At 44.0% G+C, this 24,191-nt stretch overlaps 1 protein-coding gene across 3 annotated transcripts in view; it reads right to left on the bottom strand.

Annotated features, from left to right (window-relative positions):
• The window catches only part of ESRP1 (epithelial splicing regulatory protein 1), a 52,929-nt gene extending 31,381 nt beyond the window's left edge, over positions 1–21,548 (bottom strand). The window contains exons 1-5 of one of the 3 annotated variants that reach the window (XM_081951408.1): positions 21,532–21,548; positions 17,952–18,230; positions 16,931–17,059; positions 14,074–14,187; positions 4,312–4,426 (exon numbers count right to left, since the gene is read on the bottom strand). In XM_081951408.1, the coding sequence (XP_081807534.1) occupies positions 4,312–4,426; positions 14,074–14,187; positions 16,931–17,059; positions 17,952–18,083 (490 nt within the window). In that variant the 5' untranslated portion in view covers positions 18,084–18,230; positions 21,532–21,548. Of the gene's footprint in view, positions 1–4,311; positions 4,427–14,073; positions 14,188–16,930; positions 17,060–17,951; positions 18,388–21,531 lie in introns of those variants that run through there. The other 2 variants (XM_081951407.1, XM_081951409.1) reach the window with 2 other exon arrangements.
• Positions 21,549–24,191: the final 2,643 nt, after the last annotated feature.

Below are 24,191 nucleotides of genomic sequence, written 5' to 3'. Positions count from 1 at the left end.
TACCCAGGGAGGTTCACATTAAATTTCTTAGAAAAAGCACAAGAGATGAAATTCTGGGTGTACAAAGGGGGCAAGCATTGACATACCATGATATGGAGATAACCATTCTGAAGCAGATCCCTAAGAAGATTAGAGAAAAAAGGAAGAATTATTCGCAATTAGCGAATAAATTATACCAGAAAGGGGTGTGGTTTAGATGGTTGATGCCTGAAGGTATGCTGATATTCTGGGAGGAGACAAGAATCAGAATCAATGCACCCATAGAGGCGCAGGCCTTTATGGAAAAAAATAAAACACTCCTAGAGAAAACACCAGACATTACAACGGACACGCAGGACACGGGAGGGGCCAGAGCTCTGCCAGTGGAGGGAGATGGGGCAATAGCAAGAAGACTCAGATCACAAAAATAAACAAGAAAATCATATTATTATAAACTGACCGAAAGTGATAATGGAATTATATCTGGATTTTATACTGTAATGTCTAATCTGATTGAATTTAGTAATAGAACTATTATGCTGATTGTAATCAATTATATACCAATGCATTATATATAAATGTATACTATGAGTATGGAGGGAGGGGCGCCTGTCACATTTTGCAACTGCCAAAATTTGTATACCTGTCCATTTACCCTTTTCCCTATAAATGTTGAAAAACCAATAAAAATTTTATTATTTAAAAAATAATAATAATAATAAATCAATTCTTTCCAGTTCTCCAAGATCTTGTCATGGTCTCTGTTTGACTTCTATTAATGCCCTGCTCTTGCAAAATGAGTTCTTCATACTCTAAGGCAGCGATGGCAAACCTTTTTTGGCTCGCATGCCACAAGTGGGGGGAGCGCAGGGGGGGTTGTGTGCGGGCGTGCCGCACCCATAATGCAATACACGACCCCCCCAATGCGCATGCGTGCACTACAGGCGCGACCCCCTATTTTTACATGCTTTTTTCACCCTCCCCAGGCTCCAAATGCTTTATAGGAGCCTGAGGGGGCTTCAGGGACCGTCCGGAGGCTTCCCTGACACCTTCGGAGCACTCAAAATGACCCTCCGAGCAAACCGGAAATGACTTCTGGTTTGCTCGGAGGGTCATTTTAAGCGTTCCGAATAGTCCCTGAAGCCACCGGGGGGGGGGGGGGAAGGCTCTTTTCGCCCTCCCCAGGCTCCTATAAAGCCTCTGGAGCCTGGGGAGGGCGAAAAATGGCTTTAAAAAAGGGTGAACTCATCTGCCAGTGCGCACATGCGCACTGGCCAGCTGACAGGGCACTGCCATCTGTGGCACGCGTGCCATAGGTTCGCCATCACTGCTCTAAGGTAAGATCTCCTAAACTTTTACCCATCACACTTCTTTTTAGCGTAATTTTAATTACACTTTAAACCTCCCCTAAAAATCCGAACATCTAACAAAGGCAAATGAACAATTAAAATAATACAATGAAATTTTATTTTAAGAACAAAAAAATAAAAATAAAAAGCAAAGGTTTTTCACGGACTCTGCCTATGCCTCCCCAAGAGAGTATACTTTACAGTTGGGGAAAACCTGCTGTTAGATATTATGGCAATTATCAAGCAATGTAATAACTTAGGGCTTAATAGAGTAGCCTCATCTTCAATTTGCAACTTTTAATAAAATGTTCAGTCTAAGTTGACTGAACAAGTTACCAGATGGCCACATATGTTTTTATTTCTTCATGTTTTCTCAAACGTATCATGCTAGAATTTATCAGGTAAAGTTCCTTTTGCATTAAGTACTATCTATAAAATATTTGCAATGAAGTTTCTCTAATTTTGCTCAAGATCAGACTCTAATCATAAATGCATAGATAAAGAGCTTATATATCTAATTGTGATATTGCTTTCAATCCATTGGAAACATTGGTCTTGTTTTCTAATAAAATCTTGCAAAGAGAAGACTTTACTTTAGATCAGGGGTGTAAAACTGGATTTCTTGGAGGGCCGAATCAGCATTTTAGTTCTCCTCCATGGGCTGGCCTTGGAGGAGATGGGATGGATGCCTCCTGCAGCATCTTGCCAGCCAACCCGGGGCATGCCCCCCCATCCCCCCACCCCGTTTTCAGCCTGGACGGTCTCCTGCAGCACTCTGACACCCAACACGGGGCACGGGAGGGAGGCAAATTTCTCAAAATGATCCAAAATGATCAAAATTTGGATGTTTGGCACCTGGTTCATGTTTATGATGGTTGCAGTGTCCCAGGGTCATGCGGTCCCCTTTTGCGACCTTCTGACAAGCGAAGTCAATGGGAAAGCCAGATTCACTTAACAACCATGTTACTGACTTAGCAACGACAGTGATTGATTTATCCACTGTGGCAAGAAAAGTCATAAAATAGGGCAAACCTCACTTTAACAAATGTCTCACTTAACAACAGAAACTTTGGGCTCAATTGAGGTCGCAAGTCAAGGACTACCTGTACTGGGTGATGGGAAATGCCTGAATCTAACAGCATTTATTAAAGAAGAAGTTTAAATTGCTATTACTTTTGAGATGTCTACTACAGTGAACATCTTTCTTCAAAAAGGACTTGAGTTTAAAAGTAAATCTCTTCAAATAAAACGGTGGAGAGAAACTGCTTTCAATTAGACTTTCCTTCCAAGTCAAATCTCCTGGCCCTCTGCACGAAAGGTTTATGGTCCCCGGTTGGTACTATCTTTCAAGTCCTACAAAGGCTTTATTTAATTGCATGTAAACATGTTTTAGCAACCGGTTAGAGTGCATATTTTCCAATCTCATTCCGCCACTACATATTGTTCAACAGAAGCTGCAACGGTCTTTCTGTTCTTAGGGTTATTAACATATACAGAGCCTCCCATTCCCTTGTTACATATCTCAAAGGTCTTTACATGTTAGGACGTGTCCCTTAGAAATGGGGAACAGTGAATTGTTATGGCTTTATCCAGACCGGCGCTTCAACGTCAATGCTACTTTTGTTCCATAAATTGCTGGGCCAAGGAAAAACTCATTCTGGCACGGAGGAATTTCAGCTTGCCTTGAATGCAGAAAGAGGCCAGTTGTTCAACGCACCAGGCATTTCAATTATTGTAACTCAGATGATAGGCAGGAACCCTGGACTTGCAAGCAACCCATCATAGCAGGGGTGGGCTGCTACGGGTTCGGGAGAATCCGTAGCTAACGTTATGACCAGTTCTGAGAACCTCAAATCCCACCCCTGGCTGGACCCTCCCCTCCCAGGAGTCTCCACGCAGCCCATTTTGGATGTGAGGTAAGTGCAGAGTCCTTGCAGAGGCTTGGGGAGGGGGAAAACGGGCCTCCTGGAAGTTCCACAGGGCCCCCGGAGCCTGGGGGATGCAGTTCTGACCCTCCCAGAGGCTCGAGAAAAGCCTCCGGAGCCTGGGGAAGGCAAAAACATTCCCCCTGCTGTGGTGCAAGAGGCCGACTAGGCCATACCCACCATGGCCCACCCAGCAACCAGGCAGAGAAGCCGTCGCTGAAATTTTTGAAGGTTACCCCTGCATCATAGGCAGCCTTTTCAGCTCTCTACTCTACCTTGGAAGGTAATGTAACAAAATCAGCTTCACTTACAATGACGGCAGTTCAGACTTGAACAATCTGTAACAATATTTTCCTTTTAAAACGTCCATAGAAAATACCACATAATCCTTGATATTTCATCAAAACAGAGCACATAGACAAGCAACCCCGATTCAGCCAAACGATGTATTTTCATAATATTATATATAACGATACATTATACAAGCAAATGACGGACCAAAGCCATTCAACAGACCAAGATGTAGAAATTATCCAAAAGCTGAACTAATGTTGCTATAGGCATTGCTCACCATTAAGAATATAGTTAGTAAACGGCACCATATTAATGGTGCTTTTTACTGGTATTATTTCATGCACATTTGTTTTTAGAAAGTGAGTTTAGAATCATAGGTTTGTTGCATACAGTATTAACATCTGTCAACTAGCATGACTTTAAAATAAGCCTATTCAATGAAGATTTCATAATAAACATCATTGAATTAATAAAATATGCCAGCTTATCCAAGGGTTATATACATACCGTACATACATACATACACAGACAGACAGACACAAAGTGTATTCAGTTCTGCATCCTATTGGTTCTCCAATTTTCATTCTAGTCTTGTATGTTTTAACACCTATCATTGGATCTACTATTTTGATTTTCTGTTAGCTACTTCTTCATTAAAAAAAAAGCCTTTGGCAGGTCAATATTTAGGGTGAGATAAAGGCAATAAATAAACATTTAACATTATATAAATATACAGATAAATTATATATTCATTGAAAGGATACATTGTATCATGGAACCAGCATCTAATTTGTCAATTTCAGGCGACCCCGGACAACATTTCTTGAATTCTTTTCGGAGATCAAAAAATGAGTAGAAGCATTCAGGTAACAAAATATTCTGCAAAACAAGTTACATCTAATAAACCAAAGTAGTCACTTACAATTTGTAGTGCAAACTGTCAATTGATAACATGCCCAATTAACTTAACTAATTAAATAACTAAAGAGTTATTACACATTTGCCATGCAGAGTCATCCCAAGAAGCAATTCCTGCCCTATCTTGATGGTAAGTTTCTTCATCAGTAGGTGAAGAAAGGCAGAAGGGAACCAGCGACTCTTGATTTAACCAAGATCAAGTGGAAACCTAATTTTCAAGGAAAGTGGCCAATGTAATCATGACATCCCTGAATTAACAGAACCTAAAGCTAACTGAAGTTAAATGAAGATTTTGGACTTTGATTGCATTGTAGAGAAGGATCACAAGAAAAGAGAAGGATTCCTTGATGGGAGAATAGTGTATGAAAAGGAATCCAAGATGGACAGCAAAAACACTTAAAACACAATTCCAGCAAAAAAGAAATGGAAGAAGGCAGTGTAGCTCTGCAAGAAGCTGGTGAAAATCTAATTAAAAGACACTACAGGTAGTCCTCAACTTTCGACCACAATTGCGCCCAAAATTTATGCTCCTAAGTGAGACATTTCTTGAGTTTTGTGCCATTTTACAACTTTTTTTGCCTCATTTGTTAAGTGAATCACTGCAGTTGTTAAACACTAGTAACACGGTTGTTAAATGAATCTGGTTTCCCCATTGACTTTGCTTATCAGAAGGTTGCAAATGGTGACCAAATGATCTTGGGACACGGCAACCGTCATAAATATGAGCATCTGAATATAAATCATGTGACCATGGGGATGCTGCAACAGTCGTTAAGTGTGAAAAATAGTCATATGTCATTTTGTTCAGTTCTTCTCTAACTTTGAACAGTCACTAAGTGAACTATTGTAAGTCATAAATATGAATCAGTTGGCAAGTATCTGAATCTGATCACATGACTATCAGGATGCTGCAACAGTGGTGTGAAAAACAGCCATGTTATTTTTTTTCCCAGTGGTGTCATAACTTTGAACAGTCATTAAATGAATGATTGCAAGCTGAGGATTGCCTGCATGTAGGAACTGGAAAAGAGACAGGTCATCAAGGAAAAGTAAAATCACATAATGTACCCAGTTTCCCTGAAAATAAGCCCTCCCAAATAATAATCCCAATTGGGCTTTTGAGCACATGCCCTCCCCCAAAATATTGCAACACAGCAGCAGCCATGAAGTGACCACATTCACTGCCTCCTGTACCTCAAAAATAATACGACTTCCTTGAAAATAAGGCCAAGTGCTTATTTTTTTTGGGGGGGGGGGGTCAAAAGAAAATAAGAGCCTGTCTTAATTTTGGGGAAACATGGTATATTTTCCTGGATGTTGGTTAAGATCAGAATGAGCTGAATAAACAAGGAAAGCTAACAACTACAATAATTTATTCTAATATGTTCAAAATGAAAGAGAAAAACATCACTGGCCCAACTGTTTTGTAAAAAAAAAAAAGGTCAAAAGGACCAAAGTTAGCCATGAAAAGGCAGATCTAGTCAGCTCCTAACCTGGTCTGGTCCTTTTAAGAAGAGGATGTACAGGGGTCCCCAAACTTGGCAACTTTAAGACTTGTGGACTTCAACTCCCAGAATTCTCCAGCCAGTCTGCTGCGAGTTGGAAGTCCACAAGTCTTAAAGTTGCCAGTTTGAAGACTACTGTGCTAAGCATTTATGAACAAATGGCTGGAGGAACAGAATCCCAAGTTTGGTAGAATTCTAGCCAGGGAATGCTTCCTGCCCTTGAACAAATCCAAATAAGAATTACATCTGAACACTGAAGGAAATTGTTGATAGTCTGGTTTAACTTCTCTCCATTATCTTTAAAAACAGCTGAAGTAAAAACTGGAACAGGTAAAAAAAGGAGGGCAGTGTGGAAGATTAGAGAATTGAAACAAAGTTATGATGAAGAAAGGGGAAAGTGAGTATGAAGAATGAAGGAATTGGGTATGTTAAGCTTTGACAAATCGGATATGATAGAACTCGATCAATACCTGAAAAGATGTCACACACAAAAAGTCAACACCTGTTCTCTACCATTCTAGAAAAGAGTACTGAACAATAGTTACAGGAGAGCTATTTCTGATTAAAAGTTTTGAGAGTCTTCTTAATAATAAAGAGCATTGCAAGAGTGGAATCAATTGTAGTGAATCAGAAGATATATGTTGCTTATAGTAAAACATATAAATGAAGAAAATAAGAAATGAAAATTTGGTGTAACTTTGAATGGGCAATTGAATATATTGTTTATGTATTAAGAACAATAAGTATAAAGATGAAAATAATAGAAGAGAATAATTTGGCTGAAAGTGAAAACAAAACTATGATGTAAAATGGACTATGTAAATGAGAGGATGTAAAAGAAAAGACCTGGACATTTTGTTCCTATAATATGTATAATTTGCATTAAAAAGATAAAGAACCTTGAATTGAAAAAAAAGGGGAATCAATTATTAAGAAGGGTTTTACGATCTCCTTAGTAATTCCAGCCCAGAGCAAAGTTGGACTTCATTGGCCAAAAAGACCTCTTTAAAACCAGCAAATCTATTAAACCTCTACTATTCCTACTTGGCAAATCACTGCATTTACTAGCTGGGATCAATCAGGATTCTTTCTAATCCAATATATCTGGCAGCCATCTGGTTACAAAAACCAGATTTATCTTTTGTCAATACAAATAGTACTCAACTTATGACCACACTGGAATCCAAAATTTCCATTGCTAAGCAAGACAGTTGTTTTATTTATTTATTTATTTATTTCTTAGATTTTTAGACCGCCCCTCTCCCAAAAAGGGACTCGGGGCGGTGTACAGTCAATACAATAAAACCAGTCATAAAATTAAATACATTTAAGCTACATTTAAGATACATTTGGAGGGGAGATAGGCTGTACTAAGAAATAAATAATTCTAATCCTAAAAACATCACAATTAAAACCCCAAACCCTAAAATAAAATAAATCCCTGGGAGGTAAAACTAAGAAAGTGCCAGGCCAGCTGATTGAAACAGGTGAGTCTTTAACTTTTGCCGGAAGGAACGGAGGTCGGTGGTAGTTCGAATGTCTGGGGGGAGGTCATTCCAGAGGGTTGGGCCCATCACAGAGAAGGATCTACTCCTAGGTGTCGCCCGCTGGCATTGCCTAGCAGACGGCACCAGGAGGAGCCCCTCCCTGTGTGAGCGGATAGGTCGCAGGGACGTATGTGGAAGGATGCGATCCTGCAGATAACTAGGTCCTCTGCCATGGAGCGCTTTAAAGATGGTGATCAATACCTTGAAACGCACCCGAAAGGCCACAGGTAGCCAGTGCAGCTCGCGCAGGAGAGGTGTTACGTGGGAGTAACGTGTACTTCCCATAATAACCCGCGCGGCTGCGTTCTGAACTAGCTGCAGTCTCCGGATGCGTCCCAAGGGAAGCCCCATGTAGAGGGCATTGCAGTAGTCCAGGCGAGACGTCACCAGCGCATGAGTGACCGTGCGCAGGGCACTCCGGTCCAGTAGGGGGCGCAATTGGCGCACCAGGCGAACCTGGTGGAACGCCCCCCTTGCCACGGCTGCCACATGGTCCTCCATTGACAGCCGGGCATCAAGGAGGACGCCCAAATTGCGCGCCCGCTCCACAGGGGACAGTTGTTCGCCCCCTATGGCCAGCGATGGGGTCAGCTGGCTGAACCGAGGTGCCGGTAACCACAGCCACTCGGTCTTGGAGGGGTTGAGTTTGAGTCTGTTGTCCCCCATCCAGACCCCGACGGCTTCCAAACACCGGGACATCACTTCGACAGCCTCGTTGGGGTGGTTTGGGGTTGAAATATACAGCTGAGTATCATCAGCGTAGAGATGGTACTCAACCCCAAAACCACGGATGATCTCACCCAGCGGCTTCACATATGCGTTGAACAGGAGAGGCGAGAGGACCGACCCCTGCGGCACCCCACAAGTGAGTGGCCTCAGGGACGACCTCTGCCCCCCTGTCAACACACATTGCTTCCGGTCGGAGAGGTAGGAGCCGAACCACCGCAAAACGGTGCCTCCGACTCCCATCCCCTCCAACCGGCGCAATAGGATACCATGGTCGATGGTATCAAAAGCCGCCGAGAGGTCTAATAGGACCAGGATAGAGGAGCAACCCCTATCTCTGGCCCTCCAGAGATCATCAACCAACGCGACCAAGGCTGTCTCAGTGCTGTGCCCGGGTCGGAAGCCGGACTGGCGTGGGTCTAGATAGTCGGATTTGTCTAGGTGTCGTGGGAACTGCTGCGCCACCACATTCTCAACAACCTTCGCCAAGAAGGGGAGGTTGGAGACTGGACGATAGTTAGCTAGCTCCATTGGGTCGAGCGAAGGCCCCTTGAGCAAGGGTCTCACCACCGCCTCTTTCAAGGCGGTTGGTAAGTATCCCTCACCCAGTGAGGCGCTCACCAGGCCCAGGAGCCAGCCTCGTGTCACCTCCCAGGCTGCCAGTACCAGCCAGGAGGGGCACGGGTCCGTTAAACAAGTGGTGGGTCGCAGCCGTCCACGCAACCTGTCCAAATCCTCGGGGGCAACAGAGTCAAACTCCTCCCAGAATGGTCTCTCAAGACTCGCTGTTGGCGGCTCGTCTGGTCCACTGACGGAGGTCCACCCGCTCCGGATCTGATCGATTTTGTCCTGAAGATATTCCCCAAACTCCTCTGCTCTACCCTGTAAGGGTGTCTCCCGCGCCCCCTGCGATAAAAGGGAGCGGGTCACCCTAAACAGGGCGGCCGGGCGGTTATCCGCGGACGCAATAAGAGCAGCACAATATCTACGTTTGGCCGCTCTTATTGCCACAAGGTAAGTCCGCAAATAGGCTCTTACCTGTGTTCGGTCAGATTCGGAGAGTGAGGACCTCCACCTGCTCTCTAGACGTCTCCTGTGGCGCTTCATCACCCTAAGCTCCTCAGTAAACCAAGGAGCCCGGGTGGGTCGATGCCGCAGGAGAGGTCGCAAAGGCGCAACCCGGTCCAAGGCCCCAGTCGTCGCCCTATTCCAGGCAGTCACTAGGTCCTCGGAACGGGAGCGGGACAAGGCTACAGGTATTGGCCCAAGCTCCGTCAGGAATCTGTCAGATTCCATCAGGTGCCTGGGGCGGTACCAGTTTATAGAGTCTGGTTCCGCCTCCTCGCGGTGGGGGATAGCGCCAGGGAAGTCCAGCCGGAGGGCTGAGTGGTCTGACCATGACAGGGGCGTGATAACTAAATCCCCTATTCCCAGATCACTCGTCCACTGTTCAGATACAAAAATGAGGTCCAGTGTGTGGCCCCCTTCGTGAGTGGGGCCCTGCACTAATTGGGTCAGGTCCATGGCCGTCATGGAAGCCATGAACTCCCGAGCTACCTCGGAAGCCGCTCCCGTTGACGGCAAGTTGAAGTCCCCCATGACCAGAAGTCTGGGAGTCTCAACTGCCGTTGCTGCGATTAGCTCGAGGAGCTCGGGCAGGGCTGCTGATGCATAGCGAGGAGCCAAGTATACAATCAGCAAGCCCCACTGCCTCCCTGGGCCCCAACTCACACCAAGGGACTCACACCCGGGTATCTGAGGGACAGTGAACTCCCTCGGCTCTAAACATTCCCGCATAACCACCGCCACCCCACCACCCTTACCCAGGGCCCGAGGCTGATGAAATGCACGAAAACCCGGTGGGCACATTTCCACGAGGGGTAAACCACCCTCGTGGCCCAACCAGGTCTCCGTTATCCCTGCAAGGTCTAGCTCCCCCTCTGAGATCAACTCATTAATGAGGGGGGCCTTGTTGGTAACAGACCTTGCATTGCAAAGCATCAGCCGCAGGCCCTGGCTCTGTAGCACCTGTCCACCTAGACTGCAGGGGTTGGTACAAGCGACCGGGCGTAACCAGCAGCCGCGGCCTCCCAACCGACCTTTGGATCTTATCCTGTCCTCGCATCCCCTCCTCCCCGCGACCGTTATAATAGGACAACCCTCTGCTTTAGTGACCTTTATATTCCCCCCCTCCACTGCATCCCCGTCCTTCCTGGACTCACCTGTCTGTCCGGCACTGGCTCTCCTCCCGGTTTGATTAGCCCTCCCCCCCACCCTGGAACCCCCTAAAAAAGATAAAAAACATTTTACTAAAAATCCCCTTAGCTTCCGGTTCCTGCACCTCTCGGGGTCCACGAACCCGTCCTCGAGGCGGGCCCTTGAAAGAGCCAAGGGCCAAGCCTGCGAGAGAGGGGCCTCCCGCAGGCGGAGCAGTTCTGACCTCAGGTAAATTGATATAAAAATCCAGTGGGGTTAAGGTGCTGCAGATGGTAACAAAGTCAGTAGGGGGGGGGGTAAGAGGCAGAATCCTGTTCGTATTTGGATGAGGATAGAGGGGGGGGGGCAGATAGAAGTCCAAATGTCCAGATGGTGCAGGCAGAATAGAGGTGGCAAAGATGATAAACGATGATAAACGATGATAAAAGATGACAAAAGATGACAAAAGTGGGTGAAAGCCCTATATGGTCCCAAGTGGGCATAAGATGGTCCCCGGTGAGCATGAGCTCATGGACAGAAGTCTAGGGTCCTCAGTGGGTGTTAAGTGAGCTGTGTCCCATATTACAACCTCTCTTGCCGCAACTGTTAAGTGAGTTGCTGCAGTTGTTAAAGTGAATCTGACTTTCCCATTGACCTTCTTTCTCAGAAGCCAGCTGTGAAGGTTTACAAATGGTGATCACATAACCCTGGGACAGGGCAACTATCATAAATACATGCCAGTTGCCAAGTGCCCAAATTTTGTTCATGTGACCATGGGGATGCTGCAATGGTCATAAGTGTGAAACCAGTCATAAATTACTTTTCTAGTGCCACTGTAACTCTGAACAGTTACCAAACAAATAGTTGTAAGGATTACCTGCAGGCAAAATATATGATCAGGTGTTTATATTTCAAGAACACAGCTAAAAGAGAAACTAATCTGCCTGAAACACATTCAGATTCTAGTTTTCTTTAATTACCAAAATCATATCTACAGAAAAAAAGGATGGTGGCTGTGCTTACATATTTTGGCAAGTTATAAACTGATAGATTCACAAAGTGGTTAGTTGGTTTCGGCTTTGTGTGAACCTAGGTATTCTGGTTTGTTTAGCACTGGTTTTTTTGGGGGGAGGGTTGTAATAAAGCAACCCAATTTTAGTGTCTAATATATCTTACAAAAGCCCTTTGAAAAGTCTAAACTCAGAATTGGCAAGTAAGGCAGCAGTTCTGACTTTTCAGGCTTTGCCTATAGTGTAAATGATTTTAAACTAAAAGTAAATAAAATATCCATACTTCCTTCTTAATATTTACTTTGAACAATATTTCTATACAAAGCCCCTGAGCAAACATCCATTTCAAGCCTTCTCTGGTTTACATAAAATATTTAACCAGATCGATCATGCTGTCTTATTCACTGTAACATTTCATAAGATTTTACACCCATTTCACTGTGATTCAAAACAACAAAGATGTATGATTTGATGTAGTTGCCCTAGGAAATTAGGAAATGCCATCACATGGAACAGCTTCCATCATTGATACAATGCAAGGACTGTTCAATTGAACTCATCCCAAAGGAATGACAACACAATCCCCCTTGCCCTGTCATTTTAAGACGGATTTGTCTCAAGGTTAATTTCTTTCATTTTATTTCAAAATGCCATGTTTGCGACATAACCACTGTAGAGTTTTTGTTTTGGTGGAACAAAAGTGCAACTCATCCCGCCATAGTTTCCCAGCTTTGAGAACAGCTGTTCTCCTTTTGCAGCCACAGTTTAAAAAGATGGGCGGGAAGTCGTCCATCTTCTAGTTGTAAAGAGGGAATTTCCCTTGCCTTGTGAAGCTAGTTGATGCCCTGTCCAACTATAAACTCCAGACAAGCACTATTTCTTTGCAAGGCTGAGAGAAAGGAGTGGAGATGGAGTGTATGCTTTTGTGAATGATTGATCTCTGTTTTGTGATACATTGACAGACACCTGCTTCAAGCCCCTTGAGATGTCTGGAAGGAATTCTCTGCTGAAGGAGACTGATTTGTTACAGGGTGAATGTAAGCTGGGCTTCACAGGAGAAATGAAATCATCTGGATAGCACTGAAAATATGTCATCAATTTAATTTTGCTCAGAGGCTGCATAGAAAATCATCATGCTCGGAGAGTGGTACGTTTGTAGCAACTATGACTAAATAAAAACTAATTTTCCCCAAGAGGTTGCCACCTAGATCAGTTTATTTATCACTACTTTCTCTGTTAAAGAACAGCCAAGTAACTACTGTCAATGCCACTATAAAATGAGAGATCTTCAGCTTTGCTGTAGGATGTGTGTAGGATTTTATAATATATAAACAATGCAGAAGAAGATAATAAAATATGTTCATTTGGTGGGAACAAGAGAAAATTAAAAATATGTAGTCTGTTGGGCCTTTATATTAAAAAGAGGACTAAGTCTGCTTGGATGAAATAAGCACTATTTTGGGTTTTAATCCCTCAAGGATGTGTTTTATTCAGTGGCAGGGACAAAGAGCAGAATCTTAGCAAGGATTGAGACTTATCAATTACAGTTTGAACTCAATTGTTTTAGGATAAATGATACCTGCACATTAAGAAGAACTCTATTTATAATAAAGGGAAAATGACAAATTAATGACATACAGTATGAGTGGCATGCTTTCCTATTTTCTAAAATTTTATCAATTCATGCCACATGCATATTTTTGTCACAGACATTAACACTGAGACAGTGGGAATGCTTGGGGAATAGATACTGTTCACTACCAGAATTTCAAGATCTACAGCAATGTGATTTTTGAAGATGCAGATGAGAGATTTAATCTCTTTGAACAGAAGAGTGATAAAAACAATGAAATACACTAACTGCAGCCAAATATAAAGTCACTCCATATCTAAAAGATGAATTGTAACCGTTCCTTATAGAGAATTGTTATATTACAAGCAATCATTACTGAGTTATACACTTTTAAAAGATATATTATCCATGGTTACAGGTGTCATATTTATCCTAAATTTCAAGATAACTTGCAAGAAATCCAAAACAAAGCAGTCCAGCCAAATAAGCCGCAAACAAAATGTCTGAACAAGAATTATCTATTTCACAATCTTAGCAGTTTTAAGATGTAGGGACTTCAAAACTCTGTGGCTGGCTGTGGAATTCTGGGTTTTGAAGTCCCTACTACATCTTAAAATGGCTAAGGTTGAGAAGCACTGTTCTAAGATCAGTTAAAAACTTTTCCCAGGCATCTAAAAGACATGATGGTTTTGCTGGACTATTTCCTTCTGCTCCTCAATACCTACTCATGGGCAAGATCTGCTATTGATGCAAAACACAAATCTATAAAGATTAAATCAATTCTTACTTCTTTGTACAATGGAAGTGCAAAAACATTGCCTGTGAATAATAAAATATAGCACATTGTTTTTAATATTTCAAACACCAGGAAACCTGAAAGGTTCAGCTAGGGAGTCACTAATGTGATTCCAGCCGTAATGTCATAAGCCTTAATAAGCAAAAATGTGACAGTAAATAAGAGTTTTTAAGGAAAAACTTGTGTGCTCCATCACAGTCTGATTTTTTTTGGGGGGGGAGGAGGGAGGAGAGAGACTGAATGTAGCACACTTACCTTTTTTGACGCTTCAGGGTGCAAAACCTGTCTGATATGAAGTTGCCCATCGGCACAGAGACAGAAGGACGTACCAACGCCAATATTGAGTTCGTTGCTCACAGACTGGTTGAACTAAAAAAAAGGATACAATGCAGAAAGACCCATTTATGATATGAAAATGCATTCTGTAAAATTAATATTTGCATATTTTCACTAAGGATGCACATCTTAATGTAAATTGGAGGCATTGTTTATGTCAAACAATTCCCCCTGAAATGGGAAGTTCCTCATTTTCTTCCACTCTAGTTTTCTAATAGTTTCTCAACCTTGGCAACTTTCAGATGTGTGGACTTCAACTCCCAGAATTCCTCAGCCACAATAGTCTGTTTTAAAGTTGCCAAGTTTGAGAAACACTGCTCTAGTAACTTGAATTGTTATCATACTTTTTATGATATTTTGGCTGGAGTCATCTAATTTCCCAGCATCACACAAAAAGTCTGTTTTAATTGAAGCCCTTTTTCCAGTGTCATGGAAATTGGTATCAGTTCAAACTCTTTGATAATAATTGTAGAAACTGAAACACACAATAGCTGTGTCGGCCTATTGGCATAGCTCAGTGCTTCTCAATTATTTTCTGTCATGCCCCCCCTAGGAAGAAGAAAATATTTCGCGCCCCCCGCGCAACTGTAAATAGTATCATTTGTCTATAAAATTGTTATAAGTACACCTCTGCATAACACTGTATCCTTATTAACGTATAAGAGAATAAAAAAAGAAAGAAATGTGGATCAATTTACAACAAAGAATAGCTTTATTAACTGTAGCAGAAAAGATTTAAAGGAGCACAGGATTTAAAGGAACACAATATTAAAAAAAACTTTAACCTGCAAAACAAAAATATATAAAATAATTTGAGCTGAGTCCCCCTTTACGGAGCCTCGCGCCCCCCCTGGGGGGCCCGCCCCACTATTTGAGAAGCACTGGCATAGCTAATGCTTGTGAATTATTTTGATTTGTCTTATCACAATCATTATTTTTCCAAAAAGCTGTTGCATCTAAAAAGATCACCTAAATCAGCCTTCTCCAGTCTTCCAGAAAACACAATAATTGAGAATTGTAATGCAATACACTTGGTGCAACAAATTGCAGTGTGGAGTTGTATCTATCCTAACTGGCTGGTACAAAGAGTGAAAAAAGACGAACAGGGTTAAAACTACTTAATTTTTATTTACTTGTATCCCACTTTTTGGTATTTTTACAAATAACTCAAGCTGGTGAACATATCCAACACACCTTCCTCTCATCCCCATCCCCCCCCCCCAACAACCCTGTGAGATGGTTTGGGCTGAGAGAGAATGACTGATCCCAAAATCACCCAAGCTGACTTTCATGGCTAAAGATGGGAATTTAATTCATGGCCTCCCACTTTCTAGTCTTAGGTACCTTAACCACTAGACCAAACTGAGATGGGACATCCCTAGAATGCTAGGCTAACTGGAAAGCAGAAAATATTCCCAGAAAGAAGATAATGGCAAATCATTCTTGTACTGTTGCCCCCCAAAAACCCTTGGTTGATATTCCCATGCAATCAGCAGTGCTTGACCTCAGCTTGAGTGAATCTGTACCTTTCAGTTTAAAAGCTAGAATAACTGTATTAGTTGTACTAATCTTGATGCATTTATAGCAGGGGTCCCCAAACTTGGCAACTTTAAGACTTGAGAACTTCAACTCCCAAAATTCTCCTGCCAGCAAAGCTGGCCGGGGAATTCTAGGAGCTGAAGTTCACAAGTCTTAAAGTTGCCAAGTTTGAAGACCTCTGATTTGTAGTAATCAACTTCAACCATCAAGAGCATGGCAAAGTCATCATTAGCACCATGAAAAGGAAGAAGTCATTAATGGAGACACTAGATCAGACTTCCTCAGCCTTTTAAATGTGCTGGACTGTACAGTCAGAAATCCACTGCTGTCTAGGAAATACAATGAGAAATCCAAGATAATTAGAAAGCAACAGGAGGCATCTGATCCAAATCATTACAGCGTAAGTTACTTGTTTGTTTACACTGCTATTCCAACCAGAAACTTTTCAAGAGTTCAGTAACCTCTTCCGTCACATAAGATGGAATACTATTTATGGGGGTATTTCCTTGCCGACGTATTGCATATCCTTGGGCAGTGTTCCTCAACTTTGGCCATTCTAAGAGGTGTGTATCTTAAATTCACCGAATTCAATTTCTACAATTCCTTAGCCAGCACTGCGAGTTGAAGTCCTCTTGTCTTAAATTTGCCATGGTTGAGAAACGCTGCCCTAGGGGGTCATCCAACCGTTGTTGTTCTGACGTAGCAGTAAGAGGACATGACTCAACGTCAGCTGGGCAACATGGAGCATCCAAATCAATATGGTGGCTGCAGGTAGTCGCGACTGTCCTTTTGACTTTATTGAACACCCTCTCCCCCCCTTAGATTCTTCACTGGGTCAGAGTAGAAGACTCTGGGGGTCATTAATGAGGAAGCAATTGTAAGTACCATAGAGCTGATAGCAGCAGGCATCACTGACCTCAGTGACAGTCAGGTCACTAGCATCAGAAGTCTCTCTTTTTTTCTGCTGACTCAACCAGGCTGGCCATCCCAGTTCAGGCACCAGCAGCTGGGGCCCAGGGAGCCCACGTGGGCAAGAAGCCATCTGCCTCTCCCGGGCTCTGGCTGTGAGTCACCTCCAATCTCCTTCCCTTCCCACAACACACCCAACCCCCGGAGTGATCTGGTGCGCCTCGCACACCCCGATTTCCAGAAAGCTCTGTAGGGCGGGGAGAGGGATGCAAGCAAGCCAAAGTTCTGCCCTGGAGGAAAAAAAAGGGGGCTAGTGGGTCGCGCCTACCTGCCCCAGGGCTTGTTCCAGCTGCGGGGCGAGCACCAGGCTGTCCTCGTCTAGGCCGGTCTCCTCTCGGCATTCGTCCGTCAGCGCTAGGCGATCGGGCCCGATCAGGACGTGGTGAAGACTGCCCACCTCCAGGGGGAAATAAAGGAGGGGGGTTGGGGAGGAAAGGAAGAGATCAGTTTGCCCCTCAGGATCTGGCAGCCCGCTGGGAAGAGGATTCGGGATGGTGGCGAAGAAGGTTTTCTTAACTGGGGCGTGGTGTGTGTGTGTGTGTGTGTGTGTGTGTGTGTGTGTGTGTGTGTTGCTCTCTAGAGGCCCGATCTCTTGGCCCAAGGAAAAAGTGGCCGTTTTCTCCGTTAAGAGAGACTCCCAATAAAACTCCAGCTTTTCCTTTGGAATCGCTTCCTTCCACCTGCTTGATCTACGGCAGGGCCCCTGGTCGTCCCACGGTTTTCCCCCCCGAGCCCCTTGGAGAATCAGGGGGCTCACTTATACCCCTCGCCCCAAAATAAACTGAAATCCAAAATCGGGGATAGAGTCCTTCCATCTCGAGCCCCTGGCTCCAACCCCGCCCCTCCTTTTTTTTTGGGGGGGGGGGGAGAGAAACACATTTAACTCACAACGTTCCCCGATTCCCCCCCCCCACCTACCCACCCTCCCAAGCCTACTTTCCCCTTCGAAAGAAAACTCCCAACACGTCCAACCAGCGTTGCTCATCGCAGTGCAAAAAGACGGATTTAAATTATCTGCCTTTCCCCCGCTGATTATAGTTCCTCTGTGGAATATCCATCCCCGCGATTTACAACAGCTCGGGCAAAAGTTCTACTAATCTTTCGAAATCGAGAGCAGGGCTTTCTCCCCCAATAAACGCGGATGGGACTTGCCCCATAGTTTTAACTCTTTTAACTATTATCTTAAACCGATCCGGGAGCCAGTTAACTGAAAGAGGAAGAGAAAGTCCCCTCCCCCCTCCGTGCAGGTAAATTCCTAACCCACCACCTTCCACGCCGGGCAAAAATACCTTTTTGTTGGCCAGGTCTACTACTCGCCACAGGAGCTGGATTAATTCTCTCTCATCTGAGCCCAGGCGAGCTCCGGTCGCCCCAGCGGTGACCCCAAAGAGGATGACCAGGTAATCGGGAGACGTCGTCATGTTGAGGGCGGAGGAGAAAGAAGCCCCCCGAAATTGGGGTGGAGGAAAGGCAAGGCAAACAACACCCCCGCGCACTTTTCACCAAACTTTGCAAAGAAGACACCTTCCCCGCAAAAGCCAGCCAGCCGCTATTTCGGAGCCCAAATTCTAGTGTAAGAAAGAAAAAAGAAGGAAGGTAGGAAGGAAAGCGCTCCCTCCCTGGCCCCCACCTCCAGCCACCAAAGCCCTGCTTTTCCGTCCTGGTCCTACTTTTAGGAGAGAGACGCATGCCCCGTGTAGCTTTCGGAGGGGGGGGGCGAGAAACTTAATTACATGTGAGCCAATTCCGAAGCATAAGTTCGGCTACACCCCTCGGAAGCGCGCAATGGCTGCGGGCTTGGCTGTTTAGGGAGGTGGCTCTACCTGCCCACTCCTCCCCTCCCCACGTGGTGCAGGTAAGACCGAGCGCGCTGGAGACACCTGAGGGAGCCCGCCCATTGGCTGTTGCCCATTGGGACGTGGCAATAAGAGGGGGCGGACTAAGGGCTCACTATAGGGGAGCAGAGCTCCAGGCAGGAAGAGCGCAGCTGGTTGAGGTCTAGTGAGGCATGCAGAATGTGGGGTCAAAGGGACTGTCAGTGTAAAGCAGCTGATTGCCTTCTTGTCTAGTGGAAATTGTCACCATAATGTCTCCCCAGCAGGTGCTTTCCAGGTGTGTAAGCAGTCAGAATAGTTGAGAATGAGATGTTGGCCCAATGTTCCTAGAACTTAGAGGAGGAGTGGTTTACTTTGACTTGTGGCACAAGTTTGGCCGGAATTTTATATTGCAAATAAATATTGTATTGCAGTTTAAACCATGCCTTGCTTTGGTTGGCATCTTTATGGTGAACCCTGCTGCAAAACTGCAAAGAGTCTTGTGGCATTTCAGAAGACGACACTTTGCTATTCATATGTTATGGCTACCACAAATTTCCAACTAAGTGAGGTGATATGTTTGCATTATGCTGCAAATGGATACTGTGCATAGTGTCTTGTTTAGTTGGAAATTATGATTTTCAAAGGATATTAAATGCAGAAAGTATAAACATTGACAATCTCACTGGAAAGGCCATTCATACATGCAACATGGTAGATATAGATGAAGATATAGATGAAGTAATTAAGAAATGCATTATGATGAAAAGCCTTGGTTCCTATTTGGGTATTATTTTCTTACTAAATGTATAGGTCAATGATGGCAAACCCTTTAGACACCGAGTGTCCAAACTGCACATGCATGCCCAAACTGAAAGGTGCACACGCATGTGTGGGCATGCGCACATGTGCAGCAGAGACCCGAAGACCAGCTGGCCAGCGGGAAGCAGGGCATCCCAACACCGGCAGCGCAGCAAAAGGTACAATCTTTTTCTTTCCTGAGCTTCCATGTAGTCATTTTCAGGGAAACAGAAGCTCACAAAAGAAATGCCAGAGATCTGAACTGGGATGACAGCGCACATACCAACAGAGAGGGCTCTGTGTGCCACCTCTGGCACACGTGTCATAGGCTGCTTAACCAGAGAGCTTACAACTTGGGAACTGGCTTGCCATTACCTGCTTCCTGAGGGGGAGGGAGAGAGGGGAGGGAGAGAGGGAGAGGGGGAGTCTGGCAAGGCTATGCAGCAGGCTTCACGCCTAAGGCAGGGTTTGAGCTCATGGTCTCCTGGTTTTTAATCTGATGACTTAATTGCTATACCAAACTAACTTTCTGCATACTGTATTGTATAAAATGCAAATACAACCAAACAAAGGGGTTCCACAATTGTCATGACCTCAAGGTCTAGGAGCACAACAGGATCTTCAAAAATTTCCTGAATGCCATAAAGGTGGGACACAGAGCCACACAAATCATGATGGTTATTTACGTTATAAATGAGAACATGGAGAACAAGAGACACTGATAAAATGTGGAATCATGGCAGAAATAAAGGGAATAGCGTGTGGGCAAGTCCCTGAGACTAGTTATAATTAATGAGGCATTTATAGGGCTTTGCTTCTAAACTTAAGTTACTTGAAACTGAGTTTTTGAAATCGATATTACACCCAAACAAACAGGCTGACTGTTACAAAGACCATGTATGTCAAAGCAAGATTGAAGAACATGAAATATAATGTTGTCTCAACCTGGGGCCCTTTATGTTGGATTTTAGCTCCTGTAATTTTAATTAAAATAAAAATTAATTATGAGAGCCAATTTGGTGTAGTAGTTAAGGCACAAGGCTAAAAAGTCATGGGCAATGAGTGTTGGTCTTACTTTAGGCATAAAGCCAAATGAGTAAAATTGGACCAGTCATGCAGTCTCAGCCCTTGGAATGAGGCAATGGCAAACTACTTCCAAAAAGTTGCTAAGACAACTGCAGGGACTAGTCCACTCATATGCCAGGAGCCAACTCTGACTTGAAGTTCAACAAATTTGGAGATGTTAAATTGGTTGGTTAAGCAGCAATGGATGAATAATCCTGATAGAGCTGCTATATCCATATTAGAAAAATTGGGGTGGCAACAATCCAAGCTAATGGATACTTTAGATATAAATTGCACCTATATAATTAGAGCAATTTATCTCTAAATATAGACATTTGTTATACTGAAATGACTGGAGTAAGTTTGTGTTTGTGATTAAACAGCTGCCAGTAATCCCAAATTGGAAATAAGCTCTGTTTAAATGCACCTAACATTAAACTATTGCTTATAGCAGTCTTGCTTAGAGGTCAAAATATATTACTATATGAGAATGCTAGAGGGCTTGAGCTATTTTCAGGTACTTGAAACCAAACTCCATTCAATTTTAGATATTGTAAGATGTTATTTGAGTCTGCTGCAGTAAAAGCAGTGGAGAGTGTGCTCCCCTTTCAAACTTTCAGTGTTGCAATCCAAAAGCGTTGGTAGAGTGGGTCATGAGATAAAAGATGGTTAAATTGAAAGGGAGTGGCAGAAAAAGAGCTATAGGCATTTAGAATTGAGAAGTGGAATAGGTGGCCATTTTATGTGCAGGGCGGCAATAGCCCTGTATCCAACAGATTTAACAAACTGCAGATTTGATACACACGTTCCAGTAAATCTAGTAGGACTTAGTTTGGAATAAGCACACATGGCATTTGCTTTTAAAACTCATCCTTCTTGAGGGTGCCATTCATAAGTGCCATTCAATTCAGCAGATCTCCCTCCTGAGCAACTATGGATTGAATGTAAAGCACCAGCAGTCTTCCAAATCTAGTTGAGTCACTGAATCATAAACTAGCTAGTTAAGCACATGTTAATCTTATGTCTTGTGTAAACATGGCAGGTGATTAATTTGCTTCCCACTGAGCTCTATTCCAGTGAATTGAGTAAGTCCTCTGTTCATCCGAAGATGCAGCCCAGGTATCTTCCAGAGAACCCCATTTGCACCTCCCCCACCTTATTTTGAAATAAAATCTTAAAATAGGATCACCTGATAAAACTGAAAGACAAGCAGAGGGAACACGCCCGGGACACAGCAAGCTTGCCCTTAAAACAGCGAAGGTACTATTGTTAAACCTAGTTATATTTGAATTCTAGCAAGGCATTGAATTACCAAAAGAACATCAGATTCGCTCCAAATAGACTGGCTAACTCAAAATACAGTCAAGAAGCGGAGACGGCCGACAGCTCGGCCTTTCGGACGGTGTTAAAAGTGGCGAGCGTGCGAGTTTGTGGAGGAAGCATCCGTGAAGCAACAGAAGGAAGCAGCCCAATCAGGGAAAGAAAAGTCAAGTCTCCGGAAGGGCGCATCTTCGCGAGGTAGGTCCTGATTTGTCTTCGCTTTCTTCCTTCAAGGCGCCGCCCCCTCCTTCCCTCAGGTGAACAAGGCGGTTGTGAGTGCGAATCCAGAGCGCATGCAGATTCCAGAGGGTGAAGCCTCGAGGCGCGGGGGGGGGGGGGGGAGCCAGCCTTTCTCCAACCAACTTTGGAGAAAGTTTGATCTTTGATCTTCTCCAGCAGTTGGAGAGGCTGGCAAGGACGGTGGGAATTGGACCCCAATTCCTGGGGAAGGGCTGCCTTCCCAGCAACTCCGTTTGATGGGATGCTTTCGTTTGGCTGCAACGTAGGCCCCGAAGCTCCAGAGCGGTGGAATTCATCGTTTTGTTTGAAGGGTTCCGCAATCCACGTTGGGTTGAGGAGCAGGTCACGCATCTATCTACAACTATCTGCTCTTTTTGTCCATCGCCTCGCAGCGCCTGCACTTGACAAGAAAGACCTCCGCCTGCGATAGAAACTGCAGTAGCCGAAAACAGGTGGCTGAATGGCAGCGTCGCTGCAGGACTGGGCGGTCAAGTTTCGGAGGCTTGAAGCCTCACCAATCACCTCTTTCTTGCACAGCAAGCAGCCAATCGTTCCAGCGCCTCTTGCTTTGGAAGGGGCGGAGACTCTCGCTTGCTCCGCCCTCTTCGGGGTGAAAGAAGCAGCTCTTCCCTTGCTGATTGCCCGCCTGCCATTCATGAAAGCGATCAGAATCTTTTCAATCGCGCTTCTGGAGTCTGCGCAGGGGCTCTCCTGTCCACAGGTTGCTGCTACTTCCGACGCTACGTCTGCCCCGGGAGTAGCAGGGTAAAGAAACGGAGCTCTAAGCTCCTTGCCCAGATTGCTCCGGGAAAGTCTACAGAATGCAGTAAAAAAAGGGATCGCAAAAGATTTGAGTAGGTTTCTGGAGTGATTTTAAGACGTGAAGGAGGATTTCTGTCTACCTGGCTTGCTTTTTCTTTTTAGCAGCAGCTATTACCGGTATTACAATGAATTAGAGTTAAATAGAATAGAATAAGAGTAGAATTCTTTATTGGCCAAGTGTGATTGGACACACAAGGGATTTGTCTTTGGTGCATATGCTCTCAGTGTACATAAAAGATACATTTGTCAAGAATCCTAAGGTACAACACTTAATGATAGTCATAGGTTACAAATATGCAACAAATGCGCAACAAAGAAGAATGCTTCCCCAGCCTGTTGCTCTCTGCTGGACTTCAACTTCTCAATCTTTCCCCCATACATTCATTAGCCTAGCTAGGGATTTTGAGAGTTAGTCCAGCATCTGGAAGGTACCAAGTTGAGAAAGGGTAGCATAGGGGATAGCTTCAGTTTGTATTTTATGTTTAAGGGCGGAACCGTATGGCATGGTATGGTACCGGTTTGAAATTTTTAGGAACCATCTGTATTCAGAAGCACTTTAATGGCTGTTCTGTTTGGCAACTGTTTTTTATGGTTTGTTTACAAAGCTTCCTGGTTCTGGTAAAATAAACCCCACACACATCTGCCTAGCAGAAGGGGAAAATCTAAATGCAAAAATCCTTTTTATGTATTATATTTTTCTTCATTTTTTTCCCCTCTAGGCATTCCAAGTGAGTTGGCTTACAAAATTGCCCCCTTTTTATTTAGTTCTAGGGGTTTAGAAACTTTTCTCTCTGTGTGGAGAGCCTTACAGGACATTTGGAGATGTTAACTTAGGTAAGATTGAGAGGAAATACAATAAATCAGAATAGATCCTGTACTGTACTGAGAAGTCATTCTGCGCATTTCTGCAGATAATAGTTGACAAAACTTGTCTCCAGTCATCCTAAATTGATTCACGAAGAAGCCCATCGGATCACCACCTTTTGTAAGCTGATATATTTTTCCTTATTTACTGCGTAGATGTTACTGCTGGCATTAAAAGTCCTGGTATCTAAATTACTTTCTGGACTTTACGTGGAATCTAGCTTGTAATATTATTATATCCTATTTGGGATGTTACGCCGGCTGTTAAGTGCTCAGGGAACAAACACATCACCAGTCAGAATCCCTGAAGAATACAGACGAGCAGTGACATTCATAGACCAGCTTCGACTAAGACCAGTGCCTGAGATTTATTTTCAACACCAACTAACTTTGGGACTGAAGGAGGATGACAGTCATGATAATGACAGACAAAAATCAGAAGTTAGCATCTTTTCCAAATACATTTTTATTAAAAAGATAGCTATGTCGTGAGCTACGGCTCACCTCATCCGATACAGAGGGGAACTTGGTGTCTTTTCATAACATGCGGTACTCAGCAAAGATGCCATCGGTTCCTTCTGTGGATTTAAAGAAAGGTTTTTC

Source organism: Natrix helvetica, assembly GCF_964273705.1.
Source record: "Natrix helvetica genome assembly, chromosome: 4".
Classification (NCBI taxonomy): Eukaryota; Metazoa; Chordata; class Lepidosauria; order Squamata; family Natricidae; genus Natrix; species Natrix helvetica.
The sequence above is the reverse complement of the archived record's forward strand: the minus strand, read 5'-3'. Positions and strand labels throughout refer to the sequence as shown.